Below are 15150 nucleotides of genomic sequence, written 5' to 3'. Positions count from 1 at the left end.
TTAACTGTCTGAGCTAGGCTGTGTGGGGACGAAGGCCCATATAAATAACTTAACTGGCTGAGCTAGGCTGTGTGGCTGAACAGCATCTTTCACAAGACAACAACATGGCCTAATAGAAGAGGGATTTGTATTTATTTCTTAGGCCGACTTACAACTGCAACATGGCCAAAAAGGCAGCATCCTACATAAAACAATCATTTAAATAATAAAAGGTGATGTCTGTGTCTGAGTGTCTGTAGCCCTGTACCAGAGTGACCAGAGTAACCTGAGTGTCTGTAGCCCTGTATCAGAGTGACCATAGTAACCTGAGTGTCTGTAGCCCTGTATCAGGAGTGACCAGAGTAACCTGAGTGTCTGTAGCCCTGTATCAGAGTGACCAGAGTAACCTGAGTGTCTGTAGCCCTGTATCAGGAGTGACCAGAGTAACCTGAGTGTCTGTAGCCCTGTATCAGAAGTGACCAGAGTAACCTGAGTGTCTGTAGCCCTGTATCAGAGTGACCAGAGTAACCTGAGTGTCTGTAGCCCTGTATCAGAGTGACCAGAGTAACCTGAGTGTCTGTAGCCCTGTACCAGAGTGACCAGAGTAACCTGAGTGTCTGTAGCCCTGTATCAGGAGTGACCAGAGTAACCTGAGTGTCTGTAGCCCTGTATCAGGAGTGACCAGAGTAACCTGAATGTCTGTAGCCCTGTACCAGGAGTGACCAGAGTAACCTGAGTGTCTGTAGCCCTGTATCAGAGTAACCTGAGTGTCTGTAGCCCTGTATCAGAGTGACCAGAGTAACCTGAGTGTCTGTAGCCCTGTATCAGAGTAACCTGAGTGTCTGTAGCCCTGTATCAGAGTAACCTGAGTGTCTGTAGCCCTGTATCAGAGTGACCAGAGTAACCTGAGTGTCTGTAGCCCTGTATCAGAGTGACCAGAGTAACCTGAGTGTCTGTAGCCCTGTATCAGGAGTGACCAGAGTAACCTGAGTGTCTGTAGCCCTGTATCAGAGTGACCAGAGTAACCTGAGTGTCTGTAGCCCTGTATCAGGAGTGACCAGAGTAACCTGAGTGTCTGTAGCCCTGTATCAGAAGTGACCAGAGTAACCTGAGTGTCTGTAGCCCTGTATCAGAGTGACCAGAGTAACCTGAGTGTCTGTAGCCCTGTATCAGAGTGACCAGAGTAACCTGAGTGTCTGTAGCCCTGTACCAGAGTGACCAGAGTAACCTGAGTGTCTGTAGCCCTGTATCAGGAGTGACCAGAGTAACCTGAGTGTCTGTAGCCCTGTATCAGGAGTGACCAGAGTAACCTGAATGTCTGTAGCCCTGTACCAGGAGTGACCAGAGTAACCTGAGTGTCTGTAGCCCTGTATCAGAGTAACCTGAGTGTCTGTAGCCCTGTATCAGAGTGACCAGAGTAACCTGAGTGTCTGTAGCCCTGTATCAGAGTGACCAGAGTAACCTGAGTGTCTGTAGCCCTGTATCAGAGTAACCTGAGTGTCTGTAGCCCTGTATCAGAGTAACCTGAGTGTCTGTAGCCCTGTATCAGAGTGACCAGAGTAACCTGAGTGTCTGTAGCCCTGTATCAGAGTGACCAGAGTAACCTGAGTGTCTGTAGCCCTGTATCAGGAGTGACCAGAGTAACCTGAGTGTCTGTAGCCCTGTACCAGAGTAACCTGAGTGTCTGTAGCCCTGTACCAGAGTGACCATAGTAACCTGAGTGTCTGTAGCCCTGTACCAGGAGTCTGGGGATAACCTGAGTGTCTGTAGCCCTGTACCAGGAGTCTGGGGATAACCTGAGTGTCTGTAGCCCTGTACCAGAGTGACCAGAGTAACCTGAGTGTCTGTAGCCCTGTACCAGAGTGACCATAGTAACCTGAGTGTCTGTAGCCCTGTATCAGGAGTCTGGGGATAATCTGCTCCTGTAACGACAAAACAAACAGAAAATACTGTCAGCATGACACCTAAAATAGCCATTGATAAGCACTAATAATCACAATAATAATAATAACAATAATAACAATTATAATAATAATAATAATAATTACAATAATAATTATAATAATAATAATAATAATTATAATAATAATAATAATAATAATAATAACAATAATAATAATCACAATAATAATAATAACAATAATAACAATTATAATAACAATAATAATAATAATTACTATAATGTTAGCAGCCTATATGACTATTTATTAAATACTAAGTTATTTACTTAATGGGAAAAGTTGCATTTCCCCTCGGACACGATCTTGTGGATGTCAGGTGAGAGGGATGTGATGTTGATGCCCAGGCAGTCCTCCATTGACTAATGTGAAAGTCGGTTCCTGTCGTGAGTCTTGATTGACTCATGTGAAAGCTGGTTCCTGTCGTGAGTCTTGATTGACTCATGTGAAAGCCGTTTCCTGTCGTGAGTCTTGATTGCGTTCAAAGAGTAAAAGGAGGAGTTGCAGGAGTCGATCCAAACATTGTTAGCACTTAAAAGGCAAGTATCTTTATTGTGCTGTATTCCTCTGAGCTGCCACCCAAAACACACACAAGGACTCGGCACTCCATGAGTGCATCTCTGATTTGGCTCGATGGTTGGAATTCAATCAGATCAGTTTGAATTGCGGCCTAATCCAGCGAGGGTATCGTTTTCTTAGCAAGGGAGGAGAATTCCCCACCTGGGCGGACTGTGAAAGGATCTCGAACAAACGCACTGATATCAGATCTGGTGGAGAAGTTGTCCCTCAGCTATTTGATGAAATCTTCCAAATCGGCCTGGTCTCTCTCTGCCTGTCGTTTCTTCAGTGTGCTGAAGTGCAGTAGCCTTCCAGAGGACAAGTCCAAATCCAACAACTCAAGCTTCCTAGTAAAGGCCTCAAGTCCACGACTGTTTTCCCTCTTCCTTGTAAATGCAGATTTAACCCGTTTAAGTTACAGAATGTCGCCAAAAAAAACAACATTAGAGAGGAATTCCTCAGAATACGAAGGTGGTCAGCTGCTGCCCTCATTTAGATTTTTCTGACTAAATACACAACCTGGTCATGCAGCTCACAGAATGGCTCTAGAGCTTTTCCTTTACTCAGCCAGCGCACGTTGTTGTGAAGCAGGAGATCATCCTGGATGGACTCCTCTGGTTCTGTCACCAGCTTGCTTTTCCTTTACTCAGCCAGCGCACGTTGTTGTGAAGCAGGAGATCATCCTGGATGGCCTCTTCTTTAAAGTCATTTCCATGAAAATAACGGACATATACACACAACTGTGCTACATCGGTGTTGTCAGTTCTCTCATCAATAGCCAGGGGAAAATGCTCAGCCTGACTGAGCACCTCCAGAACAATCCTATGCAGATCATCCTTCAGAGCACAGACACACTGTCTGGCTGTTGTCACAGACAGGGGCACCTGTTTGACAGACGCAATTATTCTATCCATAGACTTGTCTGTAGCCAATTCCTCCAAAACTGTCACCATGCTCTTTTTAAACAGCTCTGCTTCTGTGAAGGGCATGTTGTGTTTGGTTAGAACCCAGGATGCTTTTAGGAAAGCACTTGGACCTTCTGTTGTTGGATCAGGCCACGAAGGAGGATTCTACTGCTGTGTTTGTAGGTTGTAGTTAATGCTTCAGTGTTTCTGCTTCGGGCCCCTGTCTGGGGCGGGAAGTCCACTTTGAAAGTACCATGCTTAGATTCATAATGCCGTCTGAGATTGAATTCTTTGCAAACAGTGACATTTTTATTACAACAAGACACACTGGCTTGGCATTGGAGAAAGATGGTCAGATGAATGGATATCTCTCTGTCCGTTCTTCCCTGAAACTTTGATTTTCATTATCCACATTTCTTTTGTTACTTTTTGAGAGCGACATGTTCTCTTGCTATCAAGCTAATTGTTCTGAATGAATGTTGATATTAATAAAGTAGTGTAGACTACAGTAGGCTACGTAGACCTGTTTTTCCCCACCAATCAACACACAGAGAAATAAACAAAAAGTTATAATTGAATAGAGATAATGGTGATTTTATGAACTTAATCAGATCTAAATTATTTATTGTCACTGAATGTACTATCTACTAATCAAATGTTGTAAACATGTTGTTCAATTTGTAGTGTAGGCGTATTAATTGTGCTAATATTATATGCTAATTATGTTCTGGCCTGCCGACTTTAACTCAGAAAAAAATTATCCCGATGTCACGTCCTGACCATAGAAAGCTGTTATTTTCTATGGTAGAGTAGGTCAGGGCGTGACAGGGGGGTTTTCTAGTTTAGTTTTTCTATGTTGTTTTCTAGTTTTGTATTTCTATGTTGGGTTTTGTTTGGGATGATCTCCAATTAGAGGCAGCTGGTCATCATTGTCTCTAATTGGAGACCATACTTAAGTAGGTGTTTTTCCCAACTGGTTTTGTGGGAGATTGTTTTTGAGTAGTGTATGTTTCACCTCTACGTCACGGTTTGTTGTTTTTTTGTTCTTTAGTTTATGTGTATGTATTGCATAGTTTCACAGTTCAATATAATATGTGGAACGATAATCACGCTGGACTTTGGTCCGCTCCTCTCTAAGACAAACGTGACAGAATCTCCCACCACCAAAGGACCAAGCAGCGTGATATGGACCTGTGGACTATTGCGGAGATTAGGAGGAGTATATCCAGGGCTTTTGGAGGAATTAGGGGCAGGAGAAAAGCGCCTCCCATGAGAACAGGTGGAGGCAGCGAGAGCGCGGCAACAAGGGAAGCACGAGAGGCAGACACCCCTCCCAAAAAATTGGGGGGCACACGGGGAGATTGGCACAGTCAGGTTGGAGACCTGAGCCAGCTCCTCATGCTTACCTTGGGGAGCGAGTGACTGAGCAAGCACCGTGTTATGCGGTGATGCACACTGTGTCGCCAGTGCGCATTCACAGCCCGGTGAGCTCTGTGCCTGCCCCACGTACCAGGCCTCCAGTGAGTCTATCCAGCCTGGTACGCCCTGTTCCTGCTCCTCGCACTTGCCCTGAGGTGCTTGTCACCAGTCGGGCGCCACCTGTTCCAGCCCCACACATCAGGTCTCTAGTGCGCCTGCCCAGTCCGGTGTGTCTTGTTCCTGCTCCTTGCCCTGAGTTGTGTGTTACCAGTCTGGCGCCACCTGTGCCAGCCCCACGCATCAGGCCTCCAGCACGCCTTCCCAGTCCAGAGCTTCCAGGCAACGTCCCCCAGTCCGGAGCCTCCAGCGACGTTCCCCAGTCCGGTGAGACCTGTTCCGGCTCCACGTAAAAAGCCTCCAGTGATGATCCATGGTCCGAAGCCTCCAATGATGATCCATGGCACGAAGCCTCCAGTGATGATCCATGGCACGAAGCCTCCAGTGATGATCCATGGCCTGGAGTCTCCAGTGATAATCCATGGCAAGAAGGCTGTTGGGATGATCCATGGCCCGGAGCCTCCAGTGATGATCCATGGCACGAAGACTCCAGTTATGATCCATGGCACGGAGCCACCAGTGGTGATCCACGGCACGGAGCCTGCAATGATGATCCATGGTGCGGAGCCTGCAGCGACGGCCCGCAGTCCGGAACCTCCTGAGACGGCCCGCTGTCCAGAGTCTTCAGCGACAGTCCGCAGTCCAGAACATCCGGTGATGATCCAAGGTCCGGTGACACAAAAGCAGAGGGATCAGCGGGCGGAGAGGGGGTTATGCCCCGAACCGGAGCCGACGCCTCTGCTGGAGGATCCGCGGGATGAGAAGGTTCTGCGTACTGCATCAGAGCCGCCATAGACATTAGTCACCCTCCCTAACCCTCCCTTTTTTTCTAATTTTTTTTAGGTGCATCCGGAGTCCGCACCTTTGGGGGGGGGGTACTATCACGTCCTGACCATAGAAAGCTGTTCTTTTCTATGGTAGAGTAGGTCAGGGAGTGACAGGGGGGTTTTCTAGTTTAGTTTTTCTATGTTGTTTTCTAGTTTTGTATTTCTATGTTTGGTTTTGTTTGGGATGATCTTCAATTGGAGGCAGCTGGTCATCGTTGTCTCTAATTGGAGATCATACTTAAGTAGGTGTTTTTCCCACCTGGGTTTGTGGGAGATTGTTTTTGAGTAGTGTATGTTTCACCTCTGCATCACGGTTTGTTGTTTTTTTATTCTTTAGTTTATGTGTATGTATTGCATAGTTTCACAGTTCAATAAAATATGTGGAACGATAATCACGCTGCACTTTGGTCCGCTCCTCTCTATGACAACCGTGACACCCGAAGCCAAATCTAGTTGACAAACCCTGTTTTATAGTATGTCATGGCCTTTTCTGGCCAACTACTGTTATGTTTATGATATACTATGCTGTTGTGTCACTAGACTTTGACCAGATATTATTACATCCAAAGATCAAGTGTACCTAGAACATAGATACAGAGCCACTTGTTATCAGGAAGCTGCTCTCTCAGCACAACGGAAAATATCTCAATGACTTGACATGTTCTGGTTGTGAATTCAGGCTACAAGGTAAGAATCTTCCCAGTGATTATTGTAAAGTGTGTAGAGAAATTAAATGTATGGTGTTATTTTAGTATAGTGACTGACAGTAAAACACTCAGATTTAAAAGTCCATTTCACCTGGGACAGTTATGTGACAGTTCAATCATACAAAATGGCGCTAACTGGGCGTAGGCAAGTCAAATTCAAAAACATATTGTTCATATATCGTATTATACGATTTGTTTATTGTGGTTATTTTACAATTTGTAAAAATTTTAATGTATCATAGTTGTAAATCATCTTTCAGAATATCAGAATATTTGTTATTTTCTAAACTACAATGAACTCCTACTTCCTGTGTAATTTGGTATGAAACTACTGAACATACTTTTCTTAACATTGTTATTATGAACTGAATTCAGTAACAGCATAATAATATCATACCTGTTAAACAAAGCAACACACTAGAATGAGAGAAATTATTAAAAGAGAAAGTTAGACATTATTATTATTAATATTATTGTTGTTAAATTGTTTTATTATTATTAGTTCCACTACATGGAGAAAGGGTGAAAAATATTAAATCACCTGACTGTTTGGATGTGTCTTTCTATGTCTGTTAGTAAATGTTTTATTTCTAAGAGATAATGAATAAAAGAGAACAATTGACCTTCAATAATTAGTTGGCCCTGTGTTAACCACAACCAACATGCTGGATCTCTGTTTAGTTGTCACTGTGTTAACCACAACCAACATGCTGGATCTCTGTTTAGTTGTCACTGTGTTAACCACAACCAACATGCTGGATCTCTGTTTAGTTGTCACTGTGTTGACCACAACCAACATGCTGGATCTCTGTTTAGTTGTCACTGTCTTAATCACAACCAACATGCTGGATCTCTGTTTAGGGGTCACTGTGTTAACCACAACCAACATGCTGGATCTCTGTTTAGTTGTCACTGTGTTAACCACAACCAACATACTGGATCTCTGTTTAGGGGTCACTGTGTTAACCACAACCAACATGCTGGATCTCTGTTTAGTTGTCACTGTGTTAACCACAACCAACATGCTGGATCTCTGTTTAGGACGTCACTGTGTTAACCACAACCAACATGTTGGATCTCTGTTTAGTTGTCACTGTGTTAACCACAACCAACATGCTGGATCTCTGTTTAGTTGTCACTGTGTTAACCACAACCAACATGCTGGATCTCTGTTTAGGGGTCGGTTCTCTAAAATGAGTCTCTCTGGGGAGAGAGAGGAGGGGGGTCCTGCCTCTAAAATGAGTCTCTCTGGGGAGAGAGAGGAGGGGGAGCCTGTCTCTAAAATGAGTCTCTCTGGGGAACATGACACAAAATCTAAGAGGTGAGATGACAATTTTGTTTAAGAATTATGAATAGTTTATTTCAAAAATGATATTTCCAAAAATGTTCACATTTGTTTTTTAATCAGAAATGGTTGCTAATGGGTACCTTCAATATTACTGTTCTCAGATTATTTATGAATTTCTTTAGATTGTGTATAAAAAAATGTTTATTGCAAAACTCTATATATCCATTGTTTTGCTGGAACACCCTAGATGCATTCAATTTCCCATTTTAAAGCCATGCCCAATTTAGGATAATTTCTTAACAACGTGATGTTGCGCTCCAAAGGGATATCTTGAAATAACATGATGTAGATAATTAAATAATCAAATGAAAAACGTGTTAATTTTACACTGTTAGAAAAGAAGGTTCCTTATAGAACCAAAAAGGCTTCTATCACTTCCTTAATATATGGAATCACTAAAAGTTATATATATTTTGGGGTTCAGTGAAGAAGAATCTCTCGAGTTATGATCAACGAAAGGTGAATGTTTTGAGGATGTGAACCCAGCAGACCTCCAGTGGTCAGATCAATTCCATCTGTTTTTTCCAGCACCCGTACACTGTTTTATGGATTGAAAAATCATTGCCAAAAGCACAAGACATATATTATTAATGGATTGATCATATAGAAATATAAAACATTATTTTTAACTACTCCAAAGCATTTACATGTGGAGCAGGAACCACTGACTCGCTGCATTATTCTATAGTATTATCAAGACACCTGCTGTTAACTCTTAACTACTTAGGACAGCTCACGAGGTGTCCTAAATATCTACCGACTAGGTGGGACTAGAGACTTCATGCATAGCTTAAATTTATACACATAAGTGTCAAATGTCTTTATTCTCAGCACTTATATGACCAATTTTCTACTCTGAGACGCTTTGTGGACATGGGCCCAGATCTCAAAATATTGTTATAATAAATGTTTGTTTAACATAATAATAAAAAATGAATATCACTAATGTAACCCACTGTAAAGACTGGGTTTAGTTGATTGTGTGGCACTGCTTATGTCCGCGTTCTGGATCTGTCCCCGTCCCCATACAGAACTGTCCGCGTCCCCGTAGGGTGTGGCGCCAAGCATATTGTCCCGGTTACGCGCAGAGTTGGCTGTGGTGATCTTGGGGAATAACGGTGGAGTTCACTACCGTGTTGAGATGTTCACTACAAGTTTATTATTCAATTAGCTTTTTGCTTTACGGTCAGGGACAGTATGAGTGTAGCCAGATCCTTTTCACTCTCTATCCTTGTTTCATTTTGAGGTTCACCGGATTCGTCATCATCATCGAGACAAACGACAGACGAACGTCCTGCTAGCTAGCCAAGCTAGTCGGTACAAGCTAGCTAGCTACTCTACCAGCAGCATCCTAGTTATCCTAGCTAGTTGGTACAGCTAGGTAAGCTAGCTAGCTACTCTACCAGCAGCATCCTAGTTATCCTAGCTAGTCGGTACAGCTAGGTAATCTAGCTAGCTACTCTACCAGCAGCATCCTAGTTATCCTAGCTAGTCGGTACAGCTGGGTAAACTAGCTAGCTACTCTACCAGCAGCATCCTAGTTATCCTCGCTAGTCGGTACAGCTAGGTAAGCTAGCTAGTTACTCTACCAGCAGCATCCTAGTTATCCTCGCTAGTCGGTACAGCTAGGTAAGCTAGCTAGCTACTCTACCAGCAGCATCCTAGTTATCCTAGCTAGTCGGTACAGCTGGGTAAACTAGCTAGCTACTCTACCAGCAGCATCCTAGTTATCCAATCCTCCCTCTCTCGTTGACGGATGCTGGCTACCTCTGTCCGGTTCTCCTCTCTTCACTAGATGGATGGTAACTTTAGTGTTTAACTCCTCTATATCCAAGGACCAATCTTTTGAATATTATTTTCGGGGCGCCTCAAGTAGGCTGGACACATTCCATTTTTTTTAATTCTCAGCTGCCTCACCAACGTCTGAATGTGCATTAATAACTTTTAATTGCTAAATATTTCCAATAGATCGCAGCATAAGACCATGAAGCATCAGTTATAGGCTACAAGCAGCAATATGATTTAAATAAAATAGCATGCAACCACTGACTATATGTCCATGATTTTCTAAAACGGTCACTCATTACTTTAGTTAAATATATATCTCGTTTTAGGGCTGTGTTGCTTTTGGGAGAGCAAAATAATAGTGACTATAGCAGGTATTGAACCCCGGGTAAATTATCACTAGTCAGAACCTCAACCTCAGTATACATGCATTATAAAAAGTCATCTTAATATCTGATATTGCGAGTAAACAACCTCGGAATAGAAAAGACAAGAGTGCGTCTTCCAGCCCACCAATAAATTGCATAATTCAACCCTCCCGGTTAGTAAATTTACCTCAACATGCCCCTGGAGAAGGCAGAGTGACGACACCAGCTTTTTACCGGGGCTGAGTTGACTACTAGAGAGAGAAGGCAGAGTGACGACACCAGCTTTTTACCGGGGCTGAGTTGACTACTAGAGAGAGAAGGCAGAGTGACAACACCAGCTTTTTACTGGGGCTGAGTTGACTACTAGAGAGAGAAGGCAGAGCGATGACACCAGCTTTTTACCGGGGCTGAGTTGACTACTAGAGAGAGAAGGTAGAGTGAAGACACCAGCTTTTTACTGGGGCTGAGTTGACTACTAGAGAGAGAAGGCAGAGTGACGACACCAGCTTTTTACCGGGGCTGAGTTGACTACTAGAGAGAGAAGGCAGAGTGACGACACCAGCTTTTTACCGGGGCTGAGTTGACTACTAGAGAGAGAAGGCAGAGTGGCTCGATGCTGGTTGATGAATTTGACAATGAATGTACCAGGAAAATACGTTTTTCTCAACCAGAGGTGTCTGAATTAATGTTCAGGCTTATTGATAATCGTTATAGTAATGAAGTATAATTTCAAACATGAGCATAAAAACAGGTAATAATAAACATGAATCATCATTATATTACTTCACAGTAATCTGTTAAATGCTTTTTCAGTCCTTCCTCTTGCATTAGCAGTGTGTAAAGGGACAGAAAGAAGCTCACACAGGAGTTTTCCTGTGAGGGGGAGTGGTGGTGCATCCAGGGAGAAAACTAAACTAATATTCTGAAATATCATTTGTGGTCTTATGCTGCCATCTATTGGAATTATGTAGCAACTGCAGTAGTACTGAATAATGTGTAATTCTTTACTAAAGTAGTAATTACTCAGAATCGCAAAATATAACATTTTCTAGTTCCTTTTACCACTTATAATAAAATAAAATGTTTATAGCATAACAAAATTAAACTGACATAAAACAAAAACACCATACATTTAGTTAATTATATATATAACAACTATTTATTTAGATGGGTGACATTATCTGCCAAAGTAACAGCCCTGTAGACAAAGAAGAGCTCTCCAGTAGGTACCAAAACATTCAAAGGACATTCTCTCAAAAGTGATGTTACAAGTTTATCAACTTTCAAAGCAGAATTACTTTCCCATTGTTCCTCAAATGTAGTGTATGATATACCATTTTCTAGCTCTGAGTCTCTACTTTTATCCAACATAAAAACACAATTAATATTTGTCTCTCTGAAATGAAATCATTAAGTGATAGATTTTAAACAAATACATGTCTGTCATTGATCAACCCCATGTCATGATTAGATAGTGAAAAACACACCAATCTCATTAATAATTTCTTTAAACAATAAAAGCTAATTTACCAACATTTCTGAAAATGGATATGTAGCGTTTTGGAATGAAACTCTTCTTATGTTTCCCATCTGAGATCAGAGTAGATGAGAGATGTAATGTTTGTCTCTGTTGTGTTGAAGACCAATAAAGCAGGAGAGACCAGCCTCCCCTGTTCCCAGCTGTGTGTCCATGAAGAGTGACCGGTCTATGAAGCTACCTATACAGTTTAGAGAGGGAGACTTTTCTACTGAACAAAGGTAAGAAGAACTCATGGGTCATGGTCTGTCTGTCTGTCTGTCTGTCTGTCTGTCTGTCTGTCTGTCTGTCTGTCTGTCTATCTATCTCCGTCTGTCTGTGTATCTATCTCCGTCTGTCTGTGTATCTATCTCCGTCTGTCTGTGTATCTATCTCCGTCTGTCTGTGTATCTATCTCTGTCTGTCTGTCTGTCTGTCTGTGTATCTATCTCCGTCTGTCTGTGTATCTGTCTGTCTGTCTGTCTGTCTGTCTGTCTGTCTGTCTGTCTGTCTGTCTGTCTGTCTGTCTGTCTGTCTGTCTGTCTGTCTGTCTGTCTGTCTGTCTGTCGGTCTGTGTATCTATCTCCGTCTGTCTGTGTATCTGTCTGTCTGTCTGTCTGTCTGTCTGTCTGTCTGTCTGTCTGTCTGTCTGTCTGTCTGTCTGTCTGTCTGTCTGTCTGTCTGTCTGTCTGTCTGTCTGTCTGCGATCCAGAGCTCTTCTTATGTTTCCAATCTGAGATCAGAGTAGATGAGAGATGTAATGTTTGTCTCTGTTGTGTTGAAGTCCAATCAAGCAGGAGAGACCAGCCTCCCCTGTCTGTCTGTCTGTCTGTCTGTCTGTCTGTCTGTGTATCTATCTCCGTCTGTCTGTGTATCTGTCTGTCTGTCTGTCTGTCTGTCTGTCTGTCTGTCTGTCTGTCTGTCTGTCTGTCTGTCTGTCTGTCTGTCTGTCTGTCTGTCTGTCTGTCTGTCTGTCTGTCTGTCTGTCTGTCTGTCTGTCTGTCTGTCTGTCTGATCCAGAGCTCTTCTTATGTTTCCCCATCTGAGCTCAGAGTAGATGAGAGATGTAATGTTTGTCTCTGTTGTGTTGAAGTCCAATCAAGCAGGAGAGACCAGCCTCCCCTGTTCCCAGCTGTGTGTCCATGAAGAGTGACCAGTCTATGGAACCTCCTATGAAGTTTAGAGAGGGAGACTTTTCTACTGAACAAAGGTAAGAAGAACTCATGGGTCATGGTCTGTCTGTCTGTCTGTCTGTCTGTCTGTCTGTCTGTCTGTCTGTCTGTGTATCTATCTCCGTCTGTCTGTGTATCTGTCTGTCTGTCTGTCTGTCTGTCTGTCTGTCTGTCTGTCTGTCTGTCTGTCTGTCTGTCTGTCTGTCTGTGTATCTATCTCCGTCTGTCTGTCTGTCTGTCTGTCTGTCTGTCTGTCTGTCTGTCTGTCTGTCTGTCTGTCTGTCTGTCTGTCTGTCTGTCTGTCTGTCTGTCTGTGTATCTATCTCCGTCTGTCTGTGTATCTGTCTGTCTGTCTGTCTGTCTGTCTGTCTGTCTGTCTGTCTGTCTGTCTGTCTGTCTGTCTGTCTGTCTGTCTGTCTGTCTGTCTGTCTGTCTGTCTGTCTGTCTGTCTGATCCAGAGCTCTTCTTATGTTTCCCCATCTGAGCTCAGAGTAGATGAGAGATGTAATGTTTGTCTCTGTTGTGTTGAAGTCCAATCAAGCAGGAGAGACCAGCCTCCCCTGTTCCCAGCTGTGTGTCCATGAAGAGTGACTGGTCTATGGGTCAACCTATAGAGTTTAGAGAGGGAGACTTTTCTACTGAACAAAGGTAAGAAGAACTCATGGGTCATGGTCAGTGAATTAAACAACACTGTCTCTAGTCATTTCTACTCTCCCATTTTACCATTTTCTTTTTGTAGTTTTCATAATCCATAGGCTAATCCTTTCGTCCATTTTCATAGTCCTAAAACAATATTAAACAAACACAATATTCCCTCCTTGTGTGTGTGTCTCTCTGTCTGTCTATCTGTCTGTCTGTCTCTTTGCCTGTCTCTCTGTCTGTGTGTATTTTGCTGTCTGTCTGTCTGTCTGTCTGTCTGTCTGTCTGTCTGTCTGTCTGTCTGTCTGTCTGTCTGTCTGTCTGTCTGTCTGTCTGTCTGTCTGTCTGTCTGTCTGTCTGTCTGTCTGTCTGTCTGTCTGTCTGTGTATCTATCTCCGTCTGTCTGTGTATCTGTCTGTCTGTCTGTCTGTCTGTCTGTCTGTCTGACTGTCTGTCTGTCTGTCTGTCTGTCTGTCTGTCTGTCTGTCTGTCTGTCTGTCTGTCTGTCTGTCTGTCTGTCTGTCTGTCTGTGTATCTATCTCCGTCTGTCTGTGTATCTGTCTGTCTGTCTGTCTGTCTGTCTGTCTGTCTGTCTGTCTGTCTGTCTGTCTGTCTGTCTGTCTGTCTGTCTGTCTGTCTGTCTGTCTGTCTGTCTGTCTGTCTGTCTGTCTGTCTGTGTATCTATCTCCGTCTGTCTGTGTATCTGTCTGTCTGTCTGTCTGTCTGTCTGTCTGTCTGTCTGTCTGTCTGTCTGTCTGTCTGTCTGTCTGTCTGTCTGTCTGTCTGTCTGTCTGTCTGTCTGTCTGATCCAGAGCTCTTCTTATGTTTCCCAACTGAGATCAGAGTAGATGAGAGATGTAATGTTTGTCTCTGTTGTGTTGAAGTCCAATCAAGCAGGAGAGACCAGCCTCCCCTGTACCCAGCTGTGTGTCCATGAAGAGTGACCAGTCTATGGGTCTACCTATATACTTTAGAGAGGGAGACTTTCCTACTGAACAAAGGTAAGAAGAACTCATGGGTCATGGTCAGTGAGTTTAACAACACTGTCTCTAGTCATTTCTCCTCTCCCATTTTCACATTTCTTTTTGTTGTTTTCATAATCCATAGGCTAATACTTTTGTCCATTTTCATAGTCCTAAAACAATATTAAACAAACACAACATTCCCTCCGTGTGTGTGTGTGTGTGTGTGTGTGTGTGTGTGTGTGTGTGTGTATGTGTGTGTGTGTGTGTGTGTGTGTGTGTGTGTGTGTGTGTGTGTGTGTGTGTGTGTGTGTGTGTGTGTGTGTGTGTGTGTGTACTCCCTGGATGAGGAGATGTAATCTCATGTTTTGTCCACAGAAACCAACAGGAGAGATCAGAGTCAGAGATTCTCAGTGGTCAGTCTTCCCAGAGTCATCAAACAGACCTGGACTCTATATTCAGTGTATGTGGTCCTGTTATGTACATTTGTTTTTGTTTACCTCAAGTAAAGTTGATCTGTCAATTATTCATTAATGTGTTAATGAGAAAGCATTTCTTCTCTTGCTTAACTTATTTACTTGATTTATTTTAGTTGCTTGAAGAGAAAATGATGACATTTGTGAAGAACGAGCTGAAGATGTTCAAGAAGATTCTTAGTCCAGAACTCCCAGAATGCTTTGAGAGTCAGAAGCAGGATGAGGAAGTGGTGGATGCTGAAGATGAGAAGCAGGAGAGCAGTGCCAGAGAGGGGGCTCTGAAGATCACACTGCACGTCCTGAGGAAAATGAACCAGAAGGAGCTTGCTGACACACTGGAGAAATGTAAGATCTGTCTGCCTCATGTTGAATGCTGTTTTATAACATTTAAAAGCTGTGGCTAAAGTACAGCTA

The 15150-nt window shown here is 43.2% G+C and overlaps 1 protein-coding gene across 1 annotated transcript; it reads left to right on the top strand.

The window, feature by feature from the left end:
- The first annotated feature begins 6304 nt into the window (after window positions 1-6304).
- On the top strand, window positions 6305-15124 carry LOC123732641 (uncharacterized). The gene is made up of 7 exons (XM_082970867.1): window positions 6305-6450; window positions 7648-7791; window positions 11613-11729; window positions 12581-12697; window positions 13191-13307; window positions 14183-14299; window positions 14639-15124. Exons 2-7 carry the CDS (start codon window positions 7664-7666, stop codon window positions 14850-14852), a joined length of 810 nt encoding a protein of 269 aa, XP_082826993.1. The 5' UTR covers window positions 6305-6450; window positions 7648-7663; the 3' UTR covers window positions 14853-15124.
- The last annotated feature ends 26 nt before the right edge of the window (window positions 15125-15150 follow it).

Source organism: Salmo salar, unplaced genomic scaffold (genome assembly GCF_965601325.2).
Source record: "Salmo salar unplaced genomic scaffold, fSalSal1 ptg000005l, whole genome shotgun sequence".
NCBI classification, from domain to species: Eukaryota; Metazoa; Chordata; class Actinopteri; order Salmoniformes; family Salmonidae; genus Salmo; species Salmo salar.
The sequence above is the reverse complement of the archived record's forward strand: the minus strand, read 5'-3'. Positions and strand labels throughout refer to the sequence as shown.